At 37.8% G+C, this 21611-nt stretch overlaps 2 protein-coding genes across 6 annotated transcripts in view; one reads left to right on the top strand and one right to left on the bottom strand.

The window, feature by feature from the left end:
* LOC128739145 (signal peptide peptidase-like 3) overlaps positions 1-21611 on the bottom strand; it is a 38461-nt gene that overhangs the window by 11125 nt on the left and 5725 nt on the right. The gene's annotated exons all lie outside the window — the stretch shown is intronic.
* Positions 8902-21493, top strand: LOC128739152 (fatty acid hydroxylase domain-containing protein 2-like). Of its 2 annotated transcripts, none has more exons than XM_053834567.1 (4): positions 8902-9360; positions 20456-20631; positions 20689-21143; positions 21213-21493. In XM_053834567.1, the coding sequence occupies exons 1-4, from the start codon at positions 9291-9293 to the stop codon at positions 21355-21357; spliced, it is 846 nt and encodes a 281-aa protein (XP_053690542.1). In that variant the 5' UTR covers positions 8902-9290; the 3' UTR covers positions 21358-21493. The 2 variants fall into 2 exon arrangements, with proteins under 2 accessions (XP_053690542.1, XP_053690544.1); XM_053834569.1 differs by lacking the exons at positions 20456-20631; positions 20689-21143; positions 21213-21493 and adding exons at positions 16083-16258; positions 16315-16766; positions 16833-17102.

Genomic DNA, 21611 nt, shown 5'->3' with positions numbered 1-21611 from the left:
TTAATGTTAATTTTGTATTGGCCTCACACCGTTGTGCATTTGTCTTTTTTCGGAACGCTGTTGTATAAGCGAAAGAGCTTTCTCTTTCTGATTGTATATTACTATTCGGATAATACCGTTCTTTAGTCGAAAAATTTAAGCACAAGTACTGGTAAGTAAGTGCATTATCAAGTAGATGTATCCAGTATACAATAAATTGAATTTCCTGTTAGTACATCCCAAATCTATATATTTCATGTAAATATTACAAAACGCATAGTAACATCAGAAAGAATTGTAAAGAAAATTCTTGAAAAAATATTAGGAGCCTCGGGGGATAGTACCTACTATATAGGCCTAATTTTTGAATACTCTCAAACAGGGTTTGCTCGATCACTTTGATTCAAATTTACTTCATTTGACAGTACCGTTTCAGCCAAACGAAATTTCAAAAAGTTATATATTGGACATTTGTAAAACTAGTTATTATCTGCAGTATTACCGAAGAAGTTTTATTGTATCTTTATGTATTTACGCTGCTACAATGCCAATGCTGCTACCCCGTTGGTTTCGTTCATTTGGTTACAAACGGAGTAGCAGCCGTATAACATTATGAATACAAAAGATTCCATCTAGGTTCATTCAGCAAAACAATAGATACTAACTAGTTCTACATATGTAACTTCTATATTGCGGAGATTCCTACTTAGACTTCCACGCGGAAATTATTATAACGTGATTATTTTCTGCTTGTCCCACACACGTTTGTAAGTTAGCAAATTGAACCATCAGTTTTTCGTCATTGCCTCACCTATCCACCCTCCTTGTTTGGCAAGCATATCTTCAATGTATTGGTAAGTACAGGATACTAATTATTAAAATATGGATTTGCGTAGGACTCATTAAACTACTGCAAGGCACAATTTAGCTATAACTAATACTATCCTTGCTTTCTTCAAATTTCTTAGAAATGGAAAACGACACATAATGTTTGCTAGCGTGCAATACAGGAAAATCTATTAGATTAGATATTCAAAACGCCCAATGCATGGAAGTTTTGATCTTTTTTTTTATTTTTTGACGTAGGACTATGTCTTACGGCAAGTTTCGAGATAGGGTGTCATTCCAAAAAATCGAAAAATGCGAGCGTCACGAAAAATGATAGGTTTTGAGCGCTAATAGCTCAGCGGTTTTCCGATCGATTTTCAATATCCTTACACCAATCGATCGGAAAATCTTCTAAGAATTGACCCAAATGAAGAAAAGTATGGATTCTTGATGTTGAACTATTGACAAATTGAAAATAATCAACCTATGTTTTACCAGAATTCTTGCTTCGTGATTGATTGTTGGAAATGACGTCATCAAAGTAGAAACGCGTTTTCATGCTTCGGCTTATAATTCAGTCAATTTTCAATAGATTTTCAAGATATTTACACCAATTGATCGGAAAATCGATTTGGAAAATATTAAAAATACAGAAAACTGTTGATTTTCAATGCGCGTCATTGAAAATTTGAATTATTTGCATATTTTTGGCTTCCCTCGTCAGTGCTTCCCTAGCACGGATGACAGAAATATATACGATATAAGCTGTGGGTTAAGCTTCCTTACGATTGTATTTAATTTACGCCCTATAGAATCCGATCGAAAATTGTTGAGCAGATGCTGAGCGTGAGTTGGAGCTGGAGCACTCCTTTCGCTGCCGTGAAGGAATATCTGGCAGCTGAAGTTCCGGAATTGGCAGGAAATATGCTGCTCGCGACAACGAAACGATCAGAATTATCGTCACTTGCAGCTGGCCATCCACAACAACGAAGAGTTGAACAAATTGCTGTCCGGTGTCACCACTGCTCAAAGAAGTGTCTTTCCGAACATCCAAGCTGTTTTGTTGCTGCCCAAGAAGCTGGAAAAGAAGGCTTCAATTTCCAACATATCACGTCGACAAAATGTTCTTTTAAGGACAAAACATAATGTTCATGAAGATTTGAGGAATTGTCGCTCACTGATTTTAATTCAATTTACTTTAGACTGATTCTAATTGTTCGCTTCTTATCAAATAATTTTAACCGATCACCTATCGCGCTGCTGTTCGCTTGTTGCTGCTGGTTGAATTGACCGTCTCGGAAGGTAAGAAGCAGCCAACAAATATATCAGCTCAATGTATTCGGTCAAGTGTCAGAATGCATAAAACCATGCGTTTAATAAAATGAAAATTTTAGTAACATCTTTTGCATCTTCATATAAGAATTGGTTAAGAACGGTTTTCGGTAATTGATGAAACCTAGGAAACACAAATTTATCCATCACCAATGCTATACAGTAATAATACGTAGCGTAATTTTTCTTTGGCAGCAAAAGGCGAACGGCTCACTGGTAACTTTGCTCTTTTGTTCAGACTGAAATTGAAATGCTCTATTTTATTTAACGTAGATGATAGAATGAAGGACCTTGAAAAATAGGTGTGGCCGATTCTTGTCGCTTGCTCTGTTACATAATACGTGGTAAAGCCGGCGAACAGCATTATTCAAACGCTAGCTGAGCTACTGCCAACATCGTTTGCCAGGGCAAACTAAATTCAACTCGTGCACGTTTGCAGTTCCCGGTCGGCTACTGAGCGTGTGTTGGAGCTGGAACACTCATTTCGCTGCCGTGATGGAATATCTGGCTGCTGAAGTTCTGGAATTGGCAGGCAATATGCTGCTCGCGATAACAAAACGACCAGAAGCATCCCACGTCACTTGCAGCTGGCCACTTGGAGTGGTATTTCATCGTGACTCAAGACCATACACGAACGGCTTCGTTGATCGCATAGCTGCTGAAGCTTTCCGGTTGGTCCGTTGCAATAAGCCGTGCCTGGTTAGCGGTTCAGGGTTGCCACATGCACAGATTATTCTGTGTTTAACAGATATTTGAAAGAAATCGCCTGTACAGAATCTGTATGCACAGAATACAGATTTTCGCCAAATTACACAGATTAAACAGGTTTTTGAGCTTTTACATGAGAGTGAAAGAGACGGAAATAGCCAGCAAAATGACTCTCTATCTCTTTCACTCTCATTGTTTTGCATTGGACAGATTTTTGCACAGATATTTTTCCTCGCCGTACAGATTGTCAGATTTTTTCAACAAAAAACACAGAATTATATGTGGCATCCCTGGCGGTTATCGGTACTCCAATTTACCGAACAGAGAATTACGTTAAGTGCGTTAGTGCAAGGTTATTGTAAGGAGGAGTTATGATAATCAAACAATCGGTCCTTTTAAGGGCCACACAACGATTGAAGAGTTTATTATATTTTCTTGCCCAGTTAATACCATAATTACAGTAAACGAGGGAAAAGTTGAATTTTTCACCATTGCGGACGACCAACCAATGACGGTAATAAATTTTCTGGTCACGGGCGACATTTTCTGCGACTTCCAAAACGTCTGCAGCTTGTTAATGCTTTATTATCAGTGTTCTTTTGTAAGCCACAGAAAAGTTGCGCAAAACTTTCAACTTTTTGAAAACTCGTGAACCGTCTACCGATTAACTGAGGAAAAGCACTATTCAACGTAGAAACAGATCATAAAAATTTATTTACTGTTTGGTTTAGTTACTGACTTGGTTTCGTTTTAATAAAATAGATTCAATCAATTCATGGATATAACTTCAAAATCGGTTGAGGATTGAACCTATACAATGTTACTACTTTGATAAACGTTACGTATGTAGGTTGTATCCATGAAGAATCGTATTATTACATACATGGATACATCCTACTATCGCTACAAAGAGACTTACGTCACCTACGTCACCTATTCGGTCGTGTCTTGTGCACAACCCCTCTGATTTTTATTAACGACCATTTAAACAGGTTTATTCATTCAGGTCCGGGTATTGATCGTTTCTTCACAAATTAGTCAAGTCTTGTAAATTCCATACTGTTAGCCTCGAGGTACGGCACTGGTCTGGCAAGCCAGTCGTCCATAGCATAGTGCCGGAGTGGCTCGTGCTGTTTCAATCAGTCATCTATGTTCAACTCGATATTGGGTTACTCGTCGCCAATTTCCCAGACCTCTCAGAAGTCGCGAGTCGCTTTCGACTTGGTCGAGTCATCTTGCACGTTGTGCCAGATGTATGATGGAAATCCCTTCAAGCGGTGCATGTAGCGTGTAATTTATACGCCTCCGCTACTCTCCGCTTTCAATACAGCAGTTTGTCAATACAGTAAGTTAGCACTGACAGTTCAAAATTCTATTGTAAACTCTAATACCGTTTTTGTTTTTGCTTAGGTCCAATCTAGGTTCGCTCTAGTTCCAATCGAACGGCTATCAAAACGTTTGTTTTTTCACTCAGGTTGAATTTAGTTTCGCTCTGGGTTGCACTTTTTAGACGACGGGTTCGCACTGAGTTTTTTCACCTCGCAATAAGCAATACACTGACAACCCGAAAACGTTTGTTTATGCTCGCGAAAATGTTTGTTTTTTTTGTATGGGCTTATCACTTTGACCACAACATTATTGATCTATTGTAATGTTGCCCGGGTGTATGCTGTATTCTGCACTGCATTTCTGTGCTTCATCGTTATTGAGTAAACGATAAGCTTATATTTTTTTTTGCGTGCTTATGTGTTGAGGGTTTTACCCATGCTTCGATGCATATCCTACTATACCAAACCTGTTTCGCCTTGTTATTGTTAGCACTGGTGAGTCCTCCTGAGGTTCAAAACCATTACCTCATTAGGTGCTCATACCAGTATACTAACCATAAGAACCGTCTTCGGGATAATGTAGAACTCAGCATGAAGGAAGGGTGATGAGGGGCCAGAGAATAAACCCATGCTAAAGTCACTTTGACATCGAATGGCTTGATTCTACTAAGATTCGAACCCAAGACCATTCGCTTGTCAAAGCAGACTCGGTAACCTTTCGGCTACAGAGCCCCCCCCAAAATGTTTGTTTATTCAGTGGTCGGTTGGAATAAACCCAGGTAAAAAATAAAAACGCTATAAGATTTCTTATTAAATGTTTCAAGTACTGCGACAGCAAGGCAATATGTTATTTTCGTACCAAAACAGAATAGCCCTCCAAAAATTCCTTCACCCTGTCGAGAAATTTTGGGCCATCATAAATAAATACCTTCGAAAAGCCCAAAAGTGATCGAACACGAACGTAATTAAAGATGTTCAAACAAATCGGCTCTACCACTGCCCAAAATTTAATAAAAGTTGCGGGTGTTTGGGTTGGGAGAAGAGGTTCCATAAAACAATGATATCAAAGCGTAACCATACAGAAGTACTTCATCTCCATTAAAGGTTGAAGACAAAAAAATTACAGCCTGTTTTGTGTGTCCATTTTTTGGCCACACACACAATTGCCAGTCGAGAGCCGGGGTGGCTCTTGCCGAATCGTGAATTCCTCTCCATTGTACTCGGTCTTGGGCTACTCGTCGCCAACTCGTTGCGCGTCTCGACACACGCAAGTCGGCTTCAACCTGGTCGAGCCACCTAGCACGTTGAGCCCCTCTATTCCTGATGCCGGTGGAATTCTTGAAGAGAACAGATTTCACTGCACAGTCGTCCGGCATCCTTGCGACGTGGCCGGCCCACCGTAGTCTCTCAGCTTTCCCCAAGTGTACGATGGGAGCCTCTCCAAGTAGTGCCCCCGACTCGTGGTTCATACCCCTACGCCACTCTCTGCTATCCATTTGTACTCCGTCAAAAATAGTCCGCAACAACTTTCGTTCAAATACGGCAAGTGCACGTATGTCCTCCGTAAGCAAAGATACAATCTCAGGTCCGTAAAGGACTACCGGTCTGATTAGCGTTTTGTACATCGTCTTGCGGAGGGAAAAGTAGGGTCGATTTCCAGCTTGAATGCGTCGTTGAATTGCCTTACTCGTATTATTGTCGGCGGTGATCAGAGCTCCCATTTATCAACCACTTGCAGTTCATCGCCGGCAATAGTCACTGTCCGTGGGAGGCCGCCTTTCGACGCATTGATGTAACCCTAGCCTAGCCTCCGTTTTTAGTCTGGCGTAAATTGCCTCCGCCCTCCCAAACTTTCTAGTAATGATGTCGTCTGCGAAGGCTAGGAGTTGGCTACTCTTGCTGAAGATGGTTCCTCTCTTTTCGATGCCCGTCCGCCGGATCACACCTTTAATAGCGATATTAAATAACATACAGGACAGTCCATCCCCTTACCGCCACCCTCTGCGCGATTCGAAAGGACTCGAGAGTATCCCATAAACGCGCTCGTAGAACATCACTCGATCCAGAGTAGCTTTGATCAACCACGTCAGTTTGTCCGGAAAACCGTACTCGTACTTCGTTCAATGTATCAATTGTAAACAAATCCATTTTATCACTACAAATTGTTGCTCTTTTAAAACTCTATGTTATATCAAAACACCTGCTTAAGTAGAATTATTTTGAAGCAAAATTATCAAAATGTCCATTGACCTACATATTCGAACTACGGATGACTGACCGCTACTTCGGTCGTTCTCGTCTGATATCCAAAGTGCCAGAAAATTAAAAACAAAACAAATCTGTGCTTTAGACATTTTGCAAGTAAAAGTTTGTTTTTTGAATTATGTATGCATTTTGAAAATAGCTTCGAAAATAGCGTTGCCCGACAACGCCCGCATTTTACGGTGGTCTCACTTAATTTATGATAACCCGGAAAAATGAAAACATCCAAAGTCAGCATGGTTTGGTAAACAATCCAATGTCCATAATAAACCAACTGCTTAGTTTTAATTAGATTTTTGTAATCTCCGTTGAATATTTACCATTATTATTTAGCCCCCACCGTTGAATAAATATCTGAAAATTATTTCATTTTGAAACAATTTAAAATTCAATTCGACAAAATTCGATCTCGTTTTTCTCATTATGGTGAAATTGTTACATGGGGTTACTAGGGGGAAGTCCACCAGTACCGGACACCTAAGAATTTTGACATATATAAAATCAACACTTAGCATTACTTCAGTTTTTATTAACTGAAAGAGTAATTTACAAAACTATTTTCCAATAAAAATAGGTTACACTTATTTGTATCACTAATGAACCATTTTGGAAGCCAAATGAGAAATCGAAAAAATCATTACTTAAAAATTATCTCCCAGTACCGGACTCTTAATAGAAATCATAAAGTAAACCAATTCGGAGTTTATAGTTCTGAAAAATACATGTCGAAATGTTTAAAATCTCTTATTGCTTGCATTGTTGAATAAAGATGTTTGAAAAATTGCTTTGCACAAAAATCAATAGTTTTTTAAGCGCTACATCAAAATCCTTCTGTATTCTTCGAAAAATTGATTATCAACTGGTTTCCTTGTTGTTTTCATATTTAAGATAGCCGGTTCGGTATAAGTGATGGTTTCTTTCTTTTCAATCACTTCTTTTGCAAAATCTTGATTTCATTCAAGAATTTGACTGAACCAAGCAAAGCATTTTGCTGTCCAGTATTGGGATTGCTCAGTGTCCGGTACTGGGTGACGGGAATCACTGGGTATGATTTATATTTTTAACGAATTGAATATCTTTGTGGAAAAATGAATTTAGGAGCTTCAAAAATATTTAATGAAAGATATTTTATACTTGAAAAATGAAATTTTATGCCACCGAATAATACTGTAATGCTGATCCCAAATTTATCCGAAACATAACAATTCGATCGGTGGTAGATAAAAACAAACAAATCTCTGTTTACATGAATGATTCTGATCTATAAAATCACACATGATAATTTTTTGTCATTTTTATTGATTTTATCATATTAGCTACTGAGGTGCACCATTTGAACTATGAAAGTCAGAAGTGTCCGGTATTCGGAGCTGTCCGGCGCTGGGGGATTTCCCCCTTAATGAAAAGTGGCGCGAGTTATGTTTTTAGTGACGCTAGCAAAAGTATTAAAATCGGATGAACCGAGTACAGATGTACTCACTTGGTAATTCCATGATAAAAAGCGCTTCTATATTGTTTAAATTTTGCGTGCTTGTTCGTTTTCTGAAAAATTAAAACCTGTATTTTTTAGCGCTTAGGGTTCTTTCTTTCGATTTAGGGTAACCCCAAAAATCAACGTCCTTGCCATGAGATCCTTTTTAAAAAATCATAACTTTTGAAATACTTGACCGATTTTACTAATTCAGAAAGGATATAAATGGTATGATAATGAGCTTTTAAGAAAAAATATAACCTGAATGAGCTTTCTATGAAAAATATTGGATCGATACCTAAACTTTTGCATAATTTTAAAATCATTGAATTTTGGTAGTTTCATAAGTTGATACATAAAAAGATCCCAGTTTTTCTATTGTTTTTTGAAAGTCTGATACAAAATTTCAGACCCGTTAAATTTTTTTTATTTTACAAAGAAACTTCAAAAAACAGTCGCGATTATTTTCAGGACCACTCTAATTCACTAGGGGGTACCCTACATGAAAAATTAAAAATGCTGGTCTCAAATTCATAAAATAGGAACAAGTACACAGTTTGAGCAGAATCGGAGCACTTTTTATGGTGGAATTTGTAAGTGAATATCACCTGTATCCGGTTGATCAAAATCGGGGTATTAGGATTTGACGAACTCCTATTTTTTCTGACATGTTTCGATGAAAATGATTGAATTTGCTTAAAATCATCAAAATAATTAAGCCTTTTGATATTATTTCAAGATGTACATACCGAAATCAGAACATTAAATATGAAAAGCGTACAGGTACACCCGGTTGATCAATTGAGATTAGCATTAATTATTTGCGATCAGATGCACAACAAATCCACATTATCGTCCTTCAAGATAGTTTGGTTAGCATCTGTTTTGACTGAGTTTGCTAATTACTTTAACCCTGTTCGTTGGCCTATAATCAATTGTCAATTGTTTTGAGATGACGTTATGACGAACCAATCGCCGTGTAGTCTAATCAGTTCTATCCGGTGAGTCGTGCGATGAATAGCTTTTCGAATTTGTCATATTTGTACCGTGAAATGTGCGTTCTGGTTGTTCTATCATATCTCTAGTTCCGTGCGCAGTTAACTTAATCCAAGCGATTCGTGCTTTACGACGCTTTACAAACACAGGCTTCCAATACTATCGGTAAACTTCACATTAACATGCTGGCAACGTACTTGCACAGTGACAGCATCATAAAAATAATAACCTTATCTGTGGATCGTACCGACGGCAGTCAAATCGAGTGCAAGTAATGTAATCTGACTGCGGTACCGTCCAGTATAATTTGGACATCGGAATAGAATCGAGGTGAATTTTGCAAGCCGGAAGAGTTGAACTGTTTAAGTAACCTTCGTTGTGCCGACATGGAATACAACATTTCTAAAACTGATGGTTTCTTGCAACAAAAATGGGATGCCTTTCTGGACGTAGTCGGTGAGTGGCCTAGTCATATCGTACCGAATAACATATTTTGACCGAACTCGTATGTTCAATCTTTAACCTTCGATTGAATTATTTTGTTGATTACTTTGCCATTGATTATTGTACGGGGTTTACTAAACATATCCATAGTTTGCGTTCATCGTACACACTGCCACTGGTATCGCGCATAAATTAATATTCAATTATAACGTTCAGTAGCTACAGTGCTGGAGAAACTTGGAAAAATGGTGCGATGTTTCGATTTCGTTTTGCATATTGGGGTCTGAAGTTTGTTCCGCATATTCGATTGCAGCAAACTGCCGCACATGAGGAGATGATTCACAGAGCACCATCGACAGATGTACACATCAGGTAATGGAGAGCTGATGAAGTTGACCTTGACCAAATTTCAATGCTTTTCATTCCGGTTGCTGTGGTTCATGGACAAACCGACTCTTCAATTCATTTTCTGTCTAGTTTAGATTCGTGGGTTATCCCTGATGAAAGGGTTAGATTTGCAGGCAGCCTAAGAGCAAGTAGCACTAAGTGTTTATACTCTACCACTTTGTTTATGTCAAGTATTTGTTGACCTTCATGATTATGAAATTAGAAGCATAAAATTAGGAGTGCTTCGAATCCATTATTCTCCCGCCTTTGGGGCGATGAAGGTGACTGCGAACAATAGTTTTAAAGTTTAAGTATTGTTAAGTTAAATTAAGTAAGTTAAATTGAAGTGTGTGAGATTCTCAATCATGTTTCCAATTTACTAAGCCACTTATGGCAATATTACCAATTTCAATCAAACTTCACTTTATTACTGTTTATATTGTTTGAAGCGCAAACCCCCTCTTTGTTCTAAAAAACCGTCCGTTAAAGAAATAAGCGTCACTTAAACATAATTTAGGGTTTCAAAAAACGTTAGTGTAAATTTCTGGTCAACACTAAATAACCCAATCGAATTTATAAAGTTCAACAAGACACGTACATTGCTTCGTTTCCAATAAATTTAGCTTGATCTTTGATCCCCATATGTAATAATTGTGATTAAAACTAGCTTTTTTGACAGAGAAAAAAAACTGAACAATTGTTAGGTTTATTAACTAAACAATTTCAAATGGAATAAGTACCATCACAAATTTTACTTTTACAATGACTTCAAATATTTAGTCTTAATTATTATACTGAACCGCCCAGTTGGCTTCGAGGTATGATGCTGGCCTGAGTCAATAGGATCGCAGCAACTGGCCCTGCAATTGTCCCGCACTCTCTCTAACAGCTGGCTGCGAAATCTGTCGTATAAAAACAGAAGGTCAAGTTTCGATAACGTAATGTAGCACCTAGGCTATTGTACTGAAAACGTAGTGAAAATGTTTCAGTTTATTGTATGTTAAAAACTGCTCATCGATATGGAACTAGGTATATGGCAATGGATTTCGCTTTCTGTCTACGTGGCGATTTCTGGTGCCATTATCCTACATGTTGCTTTTATTTTATTCGCACAATATAAATATTGCTAGATGCTCATGGTCGAATATAAGAGAGGGAAAAATCGTTTAATCCTGCTACCAAGATAAAATTGTATTTTTATGAAAATGGCGATTACATTTTCTAAAAAATTCAGATAAAATACTATCTAGAAAAAAATTTACTCAATGGTGAAAAATTTTACAGAAAAGTATAGAAGACGAATTTCTAACTCGTGAATTTTTTTTTTAGTAGCCGCATATTTCGTCAAGTTAGTTTTTTAATTGCATTTTTCCGCGGGACAAGTGGAACCTAAAAATTGCATAGGTAGGGTTAATTCGACTGTGTAATCTAATCTATGAATATTTTATAATTCTTGCCGCACAGGAACTCTTCAGTAGTATCATTTCGAAGGTTTAATTATAAAAAGCGACTATCGATTAACATGAAATGAATCTAAGGTGCATTTTCAAAATCATTCTATAAGTTAAAGCATTGAAAAAGTAACCAAAGACAATGTTTCAACTAATGGTAATAAATTCAGATTACTATTAATGCACAACGGGTGATTTCAAAAATAATATAAAACAAAATTCATTAGCAATTACACAGTAAAACAGTATTGTAACGCTATGTAGTTGAATATGTAGCAATATCCAAGTCTTGCGAGACGTAATTTATAATTAACCATTCTTTAATAGCTCAAAAATACGATACTTTTCTGTTTGTTCTACCATGCGCAATACGATGAAACTGTCATAAGAAATAGTTACGCTATAGAAACCACAACGCTTTATTGTTTCACTTCCATTCACAAATTACTAATAACATGGTTTATGTGTCGTATATATTTAATGCCGTTTGTCAAACTATACGGCTAATTTTCATGTATAAGTTGTTGATGCACTAATTTATAGGTTCGGGCACCGCTAATTCGCTAACCGATACAATTTGTTCAATAACCGTGGAAATTTCGCTAATCGCAAACTGCAAAATAACAGTCGCTGTTTATTTTTGAACATATCGCAACAGCTTGCATTGTAATCTATCACTGTACAAATTATTACTAATTTATATATATATTACACGACTTTTCATAATTTAACTAAGATCAAAACAATCCTATTATTATGGATAAAATGCTTTACAGTTTACTGGTTTTACAATAAACAGCGGCACTTCATTTGGAATTATGGATTCGCAACAATTCGGCTAGTCTTAGTATAAATTACAAAGTATAATTAGCGTTACTCGATTGGTCGGTTAGCGATTTAGCGAATTATCGGTGCCCAACACTAATTATGTTTACCTACTGTCAGAAAAACAGGTACTTTTACGAAACCCTGCGACCATACCATGAAGGTGCGTCGCAATTGAAAATGACGCTCGCAAATGGAAAATGACGCTCAAATTTAAAGCTCAATTTTAATTTTGGAATGTCAATTGTAAACTATAATTTGAATGTAGGTATGTGTTGGAGTTGTATCTTTCATTTCTAAAAAGTGTCGGTCGGAGAAAATGGAGTTGAAACAAGTTATGAGCTTCGTTCCCACTTATACTGTATTCCCACTTGCCCCGGGATACCTTATAGCAAATTATAGATGTCGTTGATTAATAAAGTCGGAAAAAATCCGAGAAACAAATAATGAGAGAAATAAGAGATCTTCCTCCATCCAAAATGATAATTTTCAATTTCGAACTCCAGTTTGCATAAATTCACAACGTTTATTTTTTGATTTGACCTTTGATTCCTCGATTCGAGTCGAAGTAATCGATACAAGTGGAAAGAATTGTATTTAACGTAAATGCTTAATCTCGAAAAAGAAACAATCACTATCAGTCGCTGCAAGAAGAATAAGCGCTATCGTTATCGCGGATATCATTTGGACTGGAGCTTATCACCGTATCAGAAGGTATTAACTACACGAAAGGGGTAAACAATTATCATGATATTGAATCGAAAATCACTGTTTGTACTGTTTGGTTGCTTCATAGAAAATATTTGTAAATATATTTCATATCACCTTATCAAAACAAATCAATTGATCGTTGATCAGAGATGTTACTAGGCTGAGTTAATCTTTAATTTAATAACGATTTACGTCTTATACAAGCTTATACATTTTTATTTTAGTTTTATTTTCAAAACAATATGATGTTAAATATCAAGGGACCCAATACAGGTCGGACTCGATTATATAGTCGCCAAAAATTTTTCACTACATATAATCGAATCCTCTATATACCTAATCGAATCAAGAAAAAAATTTTTTTTTCATTGTTTTATATACATAATTTTGTGTGTTTTTGAATATGAAAGAAAAGTTTTATTTTTGGCTCTCACCTTAAAGGCAGAAAATACTTTTCTTACATAAATGAATTTGAATATACAATAATTCCGCAGAAAAGGACTAAATCGACGTGACTATCGAAAACAATTGACCCTTCTAGCGTTGAACAACGACAACTTGTTAAGCGTAGCTACCTATCCCCCCCCCTTCCTTTCCACTCATTCCCAAAAAATCCTTCATTACTTTCCCTTACCGTCCCTTCATCAATTGTAGGACCATCGTTTCAAAACCATAGTAATATATGCCTGACCGCATTTCAAGGTCATGACTAAAATCACGAGGTTTGGTCTATTTTCACAGGAACGGGGTCTTCCCCCGAAACCCCGCGCTGAGAACCGCGGCTAACACGCTGGCAGACGAACAGCGTTCACACGCAGTACCTTGAAAGTCGCAAGGGTCTGCATAGTGTCGTCATCCCGCCAGTAAACACAAAGTTAGATTAAACTTCTCGGTCGATGGTTTCTACAGTAAGTGGAGGAAGGGGCACAATTTGTGTCTAAAAATAGCCCAACTACGTTAATAAGGGGGATGTGCAGTCTCCTTTTGTCCAGCGCCTCTGTGGTTCATAAGTACACGGGTTCCAGCGAGCCACATGCCCTGGCGGGTGTTGTGGGTTCGAATCAGGTTATAATCTCAGATTATAGCTTTGGACAAAAGGTAGGAGTCACAACGACAACTTGTGAAGCGTAGCTACCTATCACCCCCCCCCCCCCTTCCTTTCCACTCTTTCCCTTCCATTCCCAAAAAATCCTTCTTCATTACTTTCCCTCACCGTCCCTTCATCAATTGTAAACCATCGTTTCAAAAACATATTAAAAAATTTGTATCAAGTTTTAAACCAAACTCCAGTTGAATAACTGAAAACTGACTACTAAATTAGCCTCAAACGCAAATGAACGATTTTAATTAGTTTTCGTGAAACCTTTGTAACTTGATAAGTTATTTTAGCGAATAAAAAAATTAGATAAAACTCATCTTCAACTATTATTATCTTCTTCTTCTTCAGCAGCATAGAGCCGGGGTGGCTCGTGCTGTTTCAAGCACTCGTCTCCATTCACTCGGTCTTGGGCCACTCGTCGCCAATTTCCTAGTCGTCTCAGAAGTCGCAAATCGCTCTCGACCTGGTCGAGCCATCGTGCACGTTGGGCCCCCCTGTTCCAACTATTATTATGTGGCTCATAAAAAGGCCTATTGGTGGATGATTGATTGAACTGGTTTTGAAACATCTCCTTAGATGGGTGGCATGTTTTTAAATAGTACTACCAGGGTTCGAATTTGTTCTGCCTCTCCTCTTGTCCACTGTTTTTGAACGATTCTTCATGCAAACTAACAGAGTTAGTTTTAATTTCAACTATAACGGTTGACAACTAAAATTTTGGAATTTTTTTGAGGCCCCTATACTCCACAACAAACGAGCTTAGAGAGAAATGGGAGTATGCATGTGTTGCTCTCTCTCTCTCTCTCTCTCTCTCTCTCTCTCTCTCTCTCTCTCTCTCTCTCTCTCTTCTCTTTTTGTCAATATTTTTTGTTTTGTCTATGCTTGCCTTGTTTCGCTTAAAATGACGTCGAAACAAGAAGCATTTCAGGAGCGCGTTGTACACTTCTACGAACTGCCACAGAAATCTCGGCAAAAAGTATACCGCAAAACATTTAAAAAGCGAATATGTTGCGGCTTCGACTGTTTACCATATCCTAAGATGCCCAACAACTATTCGCAAGCAAGGTAGTGGAAGACCAGCCAAAATTATGGACGCAGGACATCGTTCTCTTTCTCGTTTTTTCAACAACAAGCCCTCTGGTTTTGCTATCAATTAAGATGCACCAGACGAATGTTTGAAGAAAATTTTGATCCCGTTTCTACAAAAACATCATGCAGATGGACAATACGTGTTTTGACCGGATAGAGCATCATCGCATTACGCCAAAAAAACATCGTTCATAAATACCCATTCGATCCCATTTTTACCCAAAAGCCACGATCAGAAAAATCTGTCTCAGTGCGCCCAATCGAAGATTTCTTCGGGATTTTGAGTTCCTTGGTGTACAAAGAACCACGAATTGCAAACAGTGGATTCGTAGAATCAAGAGATGCATTCGTAACGTTGACATGACGGCCGTATAACGCTCCTGTTTCGACGTCAAACGAAAGCTTCGCCGAACAGCCGATTACGGACCGTTTTCAAATGTACACTAATTTGTTTTCAAGAATGGATAATGTATCTTTAATTTCGGTAAATCAGATCTTCTTCGTGTATCTTTGTCTTTTTTTGACAGCTTGAGAAAAAAATTGCAAAATTTTAGTTGTCACCCGTTACTGGAAACTCTAAATACGCTGAAAGTTGTATGAACTGGCCGTTCTGCTCTTTGTCATTAGTTTGATTTAATTAGCAGTGGCAGGCAGCGAATATTTTATTCTCCGATCGAATTTCTATCAGAATTGTTGGGAAAACGGAATGTAAAACAGATTAAACACGCTAGATCAGTACAAATGTTCAGTTTGTGTGTTGATTAATAATCGTAATAATCACAATTTAGTAAATATTCTAATAACCACTTTTATAACACATTTTGATTGAGATAACTTCTGTTTATGCAGTCGCTTCAATCATATGCAAATTAAGGCTACACACGATGAAAAAAATTTACTCCCAAAACAAAAATTTCCCAATAGGTACAGCTGCGGGTTCTCCAAATTGCGGGCCTTTTGCGCGAATCGCTTCCTAATACTCAGAGGGTTCCAGGAAGTTTACTACTTTTTTCAATTCCCTTTCGCTAGGTTTCAATTATAGTTTCAATGAGTATGAAACCGTAATTATATTTTGCGAAATAGTGCATCATCATGTAGCCCACTTTTAGATTGAAAGTAATAATTATACCTCCTTTTCAATCGTTAATTTTGACATGTCATAATGATCACAGGTGACGATCCAGCCACCCTCTACGTTTGGGGTCAGCTAATCTGGGTATATTCTCATTATTGGCTGGGTGGTGCGCTTTTCGTGTTCATGGACATTACTGGCAAGCCAAACTTTTTACGCAAGTATAAAATCCAACCCGGAGCGAATGAACCGATCACATGGGACAACCTACAAAAGGTGAATATTTTAAATAAAATATTTCGTTACGTTAGTTTCAACTGTATATTTTGTAGATCGTAAAGACAGTTCTGTTCAACCAGATGGTCATTGGGATACCATTAACGTACATCGGGTTCCACACATCGAGCCATCGAATCCCAGACGTTCGTATTCTTCCATCACTGAGCATTTTTATACGTGACATAATTATATGCATTCTTCTGTGGGAAATTGGTTTCTACTACAGCCATCGATTATTACACCACAAATTCCTGTATAAAATTATGCATAAGAAGCATCATGAATTTACTGCTCCAATATCATGGGCGGCTCTCTACGCTCATCCAGTCGAGCACGTACTAAGCAACATGATCCCACCGATGATTGGAGTGCTTTTGCTGAAATGCCATTTGGTGACTTCGACCCTGTGGTTTAGCTATGTGGTCCATGATACACTAACCGCTCACTCCGGCTACCATCTGCCGTTTCTGATGAGTTCCGAGTTTCACGATTTTCACCATCTCAAGTAAATAAATTCGGCCGAAAATGTAATCTGCGGAGACTACTTCAGTAATTCTTCTCTGTTTTATAGATTTAATCAATGTTATGGAACTTTCGGGTTCTTGGACTGGCTACATGGAACCGACCGTCAATATCGAAAGACCAAACAACACCAGCGCGACTACCGTCTGTTGGACCTTCGTTCGGCACGAGAATTGATTCCGGACAAGTAACAAGTGACGTTCAAGACTATTACGCTACGTGATATATAGTATCAGCAGAATACTTGGAGATATTACTTACAAGATACGAGATTTTAAAATGAATGAATATGCAGCATATTGATTGCTTGAAATAAAAAGAGAACTGTTAGTAAAATTCGTTTCATTCTATCAAATAATCTCAATGTGAGGTCGGCTTTTTGCAACAATTTGCAACTGTAAAATATGTTTAAATTTTTGACATCAGTAGTTATGGTTCTCTTGTAAAATGAGTTGGAATATTTAGGATGTAGTTGAAAAACTCCGATTTACTCCACCTGATGGTAAAAAATTAGTAGCATTGTTGACATAAGATTACGTAACATTTTCGTGTTACTTAAAAGGTTACTTTCACTACTTTTATCCATGTAGCCAAAAATATGTATAAAAATACCGGCATCCGGGGATAATACTTGCAATGACGGAGCTACTTGCAACACTCCTTTGACAGCTCTAACGCATTTGTTGGTTTACATAACCAATTGTAGTCAACACCGTTTTAAATTTTGACGAGAGTGGTCGTGTGCTCGAATCTAAGTAGAATCAGGTCAGTCAATGTCAAGTGACTTTAACATGAGTTTATTGTCAGACCCCTCGTTATCCTTTCTCCATACTGAATTCTATATTACCCCGATGAAGCCTCTTGACAGTGCAAAAGTCACTCCTATAATAAAGTGAACGCAATGAGTCCTCGTCAGGGACGGCTCAGCGTACTGGTCGCAGTGATGAGTCCGTACATGAAAAAAATATGATCGGTAAGTAATTTCATTTTCAGCGTAAGAAAAATGGATGTGCAGTTCATTAACATGAAATCATTTTTTTTTTCATTTAGTTTCTCTATACAATAAGTGCATCATATAAGCTAACAAATCTCAAATTGGTGCTTTATTTATGTTTTGAACTTGAAGAGTAAATTATGAATTCATGTTATTATTTCCAATATGTCGCCATTTGACTGGCAACAATTGTAAAATAACTTATTATCGTAATAGACAATATGTACAAAATATGTTTTTTTTATCTTCTGCCGTCTCCAGAAAAAATAAAAATTGTGATAAATTCCGCGTGACTTCGAAAGGCAAATCGGAACTCGCCTACATGCTGCATTTTCACCGGATATCTTAAAAAATCGATAGAAGAAGCTGGGTAGCAAAACATGACTCTATATTGGTTTAAAACAGCGGAATCTAAACACGCAATGTACAAGGAAACACTCTAAAGTTTGTCTAAATGTTTAAATTCTAAACGGGTTCCGATGACACGCTAGTTTTATATAATTACTAGCTGACCAGACAAACTGCGTATTGCCACAAATTAAACTGTGTTGTACATAAATCGTGAATCTCGGATGACCTTTGCCGCAATCTCGAGTTTTGCTAGTTTCTGATGAGTTCAACCTTTGATGATTCATTTTGGCAGTTACAAATTTGCAATTTTTCCTCACAGTAAAGTAGAAAACAACTCCCTCCATTGCTTAGTCAGATAAAATAAAGCGAACGGCATTTAAATTTTCACCGTGATTGTATAACATTTCGCCAAATACCATTTCGCGAAAAACCTTACGCGGAATGTACCATTTCAAGGAAAACCTTTTCGTGGAAAGTACCATTTCGCAGGGGTGATCCTCTCCTTACTTGCTGTCGCTCGTTCGGACCCAACTGAAGAAAAGTAATAGAGGTCAGTAGACCTAGGAAAACAAATAAACCTAGACAGAGGTGATTTCTGAAAAGGGGCTGCCCCTCCGCAGTGGCCGACGTTTTCGACGGCGGGTCGTCGACAGAACTCGCGGCCGTCTCGCCCTGAATCATCTAGTGTTACTATAGCTAGTTTGTGGTGGTCTTGTTATTGACTAATGTTTTATATAAGAGTCTAAAATTTCTCAGGTTCGATTAGTTTTTGAGTTACGCAAAAATTTGCTTTATTTGTATGAAAGTCTTTATCCCCCTACCACAGGGGTGAAGGGTATCAAACCATCACAAAATACACTCATGCCTCCAAATTTCCTCACATGCCAAATTTGGTTCCATTTGCTTGATTAGTTCTAAAGTTATGAGGAAATTTGTAATTCATTTATATGGGAGCCCCCCCTTTTAAAATGGAGAGGGGTCATAATTCGCCATAGGAAAAATTACTGCCTCTAAGAACCCCCACATGCCAAATTTGGTTGTATCATGATTACTTCTGGAATTATGAGGAAATTTGTATTCCATTTGTAGGAGCCCTTCCCTCTCCTAAATAGGGGAGGGATCCTAATGCACCATAGAAAAAATTCCCACGTGCCAAATTTGGTTCCATTTGCATGATTAGTTTTCGATATGAAGAAATTTGTAATTCATTTGTATGGGATCCCCCCCCTTAAAGGGGGGAGGGGTCAAAATTTGCCACAGAATAAATTCCTGCCTCCTAAAACCTCCACATGTCAATTTCGGTTCTGTAGGCTTCATTAGTTTTCGAGTTATGAGGAAATTTGTAGTTCAATTATATGAGAGCCCCCCCCCCTCTTAAAAAGGGAAGGGGTCATAATTCACCATTGACAAAAACTTCTGCCTTCTAAAACCCTCACATGCCAAATTTGGTTGCATTTGCTGGATTAGTTCTCGAGATATGAGGAAATTTGTATTTCATTAGTTAGGAGCCCCCCTCTTAAAAGGGGGAGGGGTCATAATTTCCCTCCCAAAAAGGGGAAGGGTCTCAATTCACCTTAGAAAAAATTGTTGTCTCCAAAAACACCCTCATGCCAAATTTTGTTCCATTTGCTTGATTAGTTCTCGAGTAATGCAGAAATTTGTGTTTCATTTGTAAAGGATCCCCCCCCCCTCTTAGTGGGAGGAGGGGTCTCTAACCATCATAAGAACCTTCCCTGGCGCCAAAAACCTCTACATGCAAATTTTCACGCCGATTGGTTCAGTAGTTTTCGATTCTATAAGCAACATTCCGACAGACAGACAGAAATCCATGTTTATAGGTATAGATGAGAGAATAAAAGAGCTTCTTTGTTTCAGCAGATTCAAGAAACTTTCAAATATTTGAAGGTAGTCGAGAGGAAATTCAAAATTAGGATTACTTAAGAAATGTGTGAAAATATATCGGTTTTTAGTTCTTGCAAGGATAAAACTATCTTTTTACAGAAATTGCTGAAAAAATATTAACATATAGGTACCGTTCCGATTCAAACTTAAAATAGTTTCAAACTTCGAACACTTAGAATAAAATGCTCGCTAGAATCGCTAATATTATAAAATATTATGCTTATTGTATACCACCGTGTTTGTTAGAATGTCCTCTATCCGGTGGAATACAATAATCATAATATTCAATCATATTAGCGATACTAGCGAGCATTTTATTCTAAGTGTTCGAAGTTTGAAACTGTTTCAGGTTTGAATCAGAACGGTATTTCACAGTTTGTTTTGACACATCCCTGATAATACTTCATTTATTTCTCTATCAACAGGAGATGACCCAGAACGGCTCTACCTATGGGGTCAAACGCTATACGCTCACTTCTTTTTCTGGATAGTGGGTTTGATTTACGTCCTGATGGACATCACTGGTCATCCAAAATTTCTTCGGAAGTATAAAATTCAGCCGGGTATGAATGAGCCAATAACATGGAAGGACTTGAAAAAGGTGCATCTGTTGGCAGCTAGTTTATAAATGAAATATTTACATAGTTTTTTCTTGCAGATCATAAAGACTGTTCTAATAAATCAGTTTATAGTGGGTTTACCATTGAGCTACGTTCTATTCCACCTATTCGGCAGACATGGCTACCCCGACATTCGTATCCTACCAACTGCTTATGAAGTCGCCCGTGATTTCCTGATCTGTCTGGTTCTACGAGAAATCGGTTTTTATTACAGCCACAGGTTATTGCATCATAAACTTCTGTACAAGATCATTCACAAAAAACATCACGAGTTTACTGCACCGATTGCTTGGACCGCTGAGTATGCTCATCCGATCGAGCATATTTTCAGCAACATGCTTCCTCCTTTGCTGGGAATCGGACTGATGAAAAGCCATTTCGTGACGTCACTTATATGGTTCACACACATCATCTACGATACCTTAACGACTCACTCGGGATATCATTTGCCATTGGTGTGCAGCAGCGAACGACACGATTACCACCATTTAAAGTATGATATTGAGGTCAAGATTGAACGTCGAACGCCCTATGTATAACGTGACATTTCGATTCATTATAGGTTTAACCAATGCTACGGTGGCTATGGCTTTCTTGACTGGTTGCACGGTACCGACGCCCAGTATCGCGGGTCTAAAAACTATCGACGCGATCGACGGCTTTGGGGGCTCAAATCAGCTCGGGAGCTTGTACCAGATAAAGACTGAACGAAGTGAAAGGATTCATGCTGTGTGCATGACTGTTTATGAATCGCGGCTAAACGTGTCTGCGTAAACATTGTTTGTTTCGGTCTTACATTTGAGTGCAATACAATAAAGTACAAAAAGATCACAAGTCAATGATTAAGGGTAATGATTCTGTTCTAGTACACCGGGAAACTGGCAACTTAAATTCCATGTGAAACTCTTTGAAATAAAAATTGTTGTAAATTGAATGTAAGGATATGTGGCATGGGATGGTA

The sequence above is a fragment of the Sabethes cyaneus genome, chromosome 3 (genome assembly GCF_943734655.1).
Source record: "Sabethes cyaneus chromosome 3, idSabCyanKW18_F2, whole genome shotgun sequence".
Lineage (NCBI taxonomy): Eukaryota > Metazoa > Arthropoda > Insecta > Diptera > Culicidae > Sabethes > Sabethes cyaneus.
Note: the sequence above shows the minus strand (reverse complement) of the source record. Positions and strands in the feature narration are given on the sequence as shown.

Excerpts from the sequence above, each read along its gene's own strand:
- LOC128739152 (XM_053834567.1), top strand. The coding sequence starts at position 9,291 with ATGGAATACAACATTTCTAAAACTGATGGTTTCTTGCAACAAAAATGG. Across the intron at positions 9,361-20,455 it reads TGCCTTTCTGGACGTAGTCG|GAGATGACCCAGAACGGCTC; the intron begins GTGAGTGGCCTA and ends CTCTATCAACAG. Across the intron at positions 20,632-20,688 it reads CATGGAAGGACTTGAAAAAG|ATCATAAAGACTGTTCTAAT; the intron begins GTGCATCTGTTG and ends TTTTTCTTGCAG.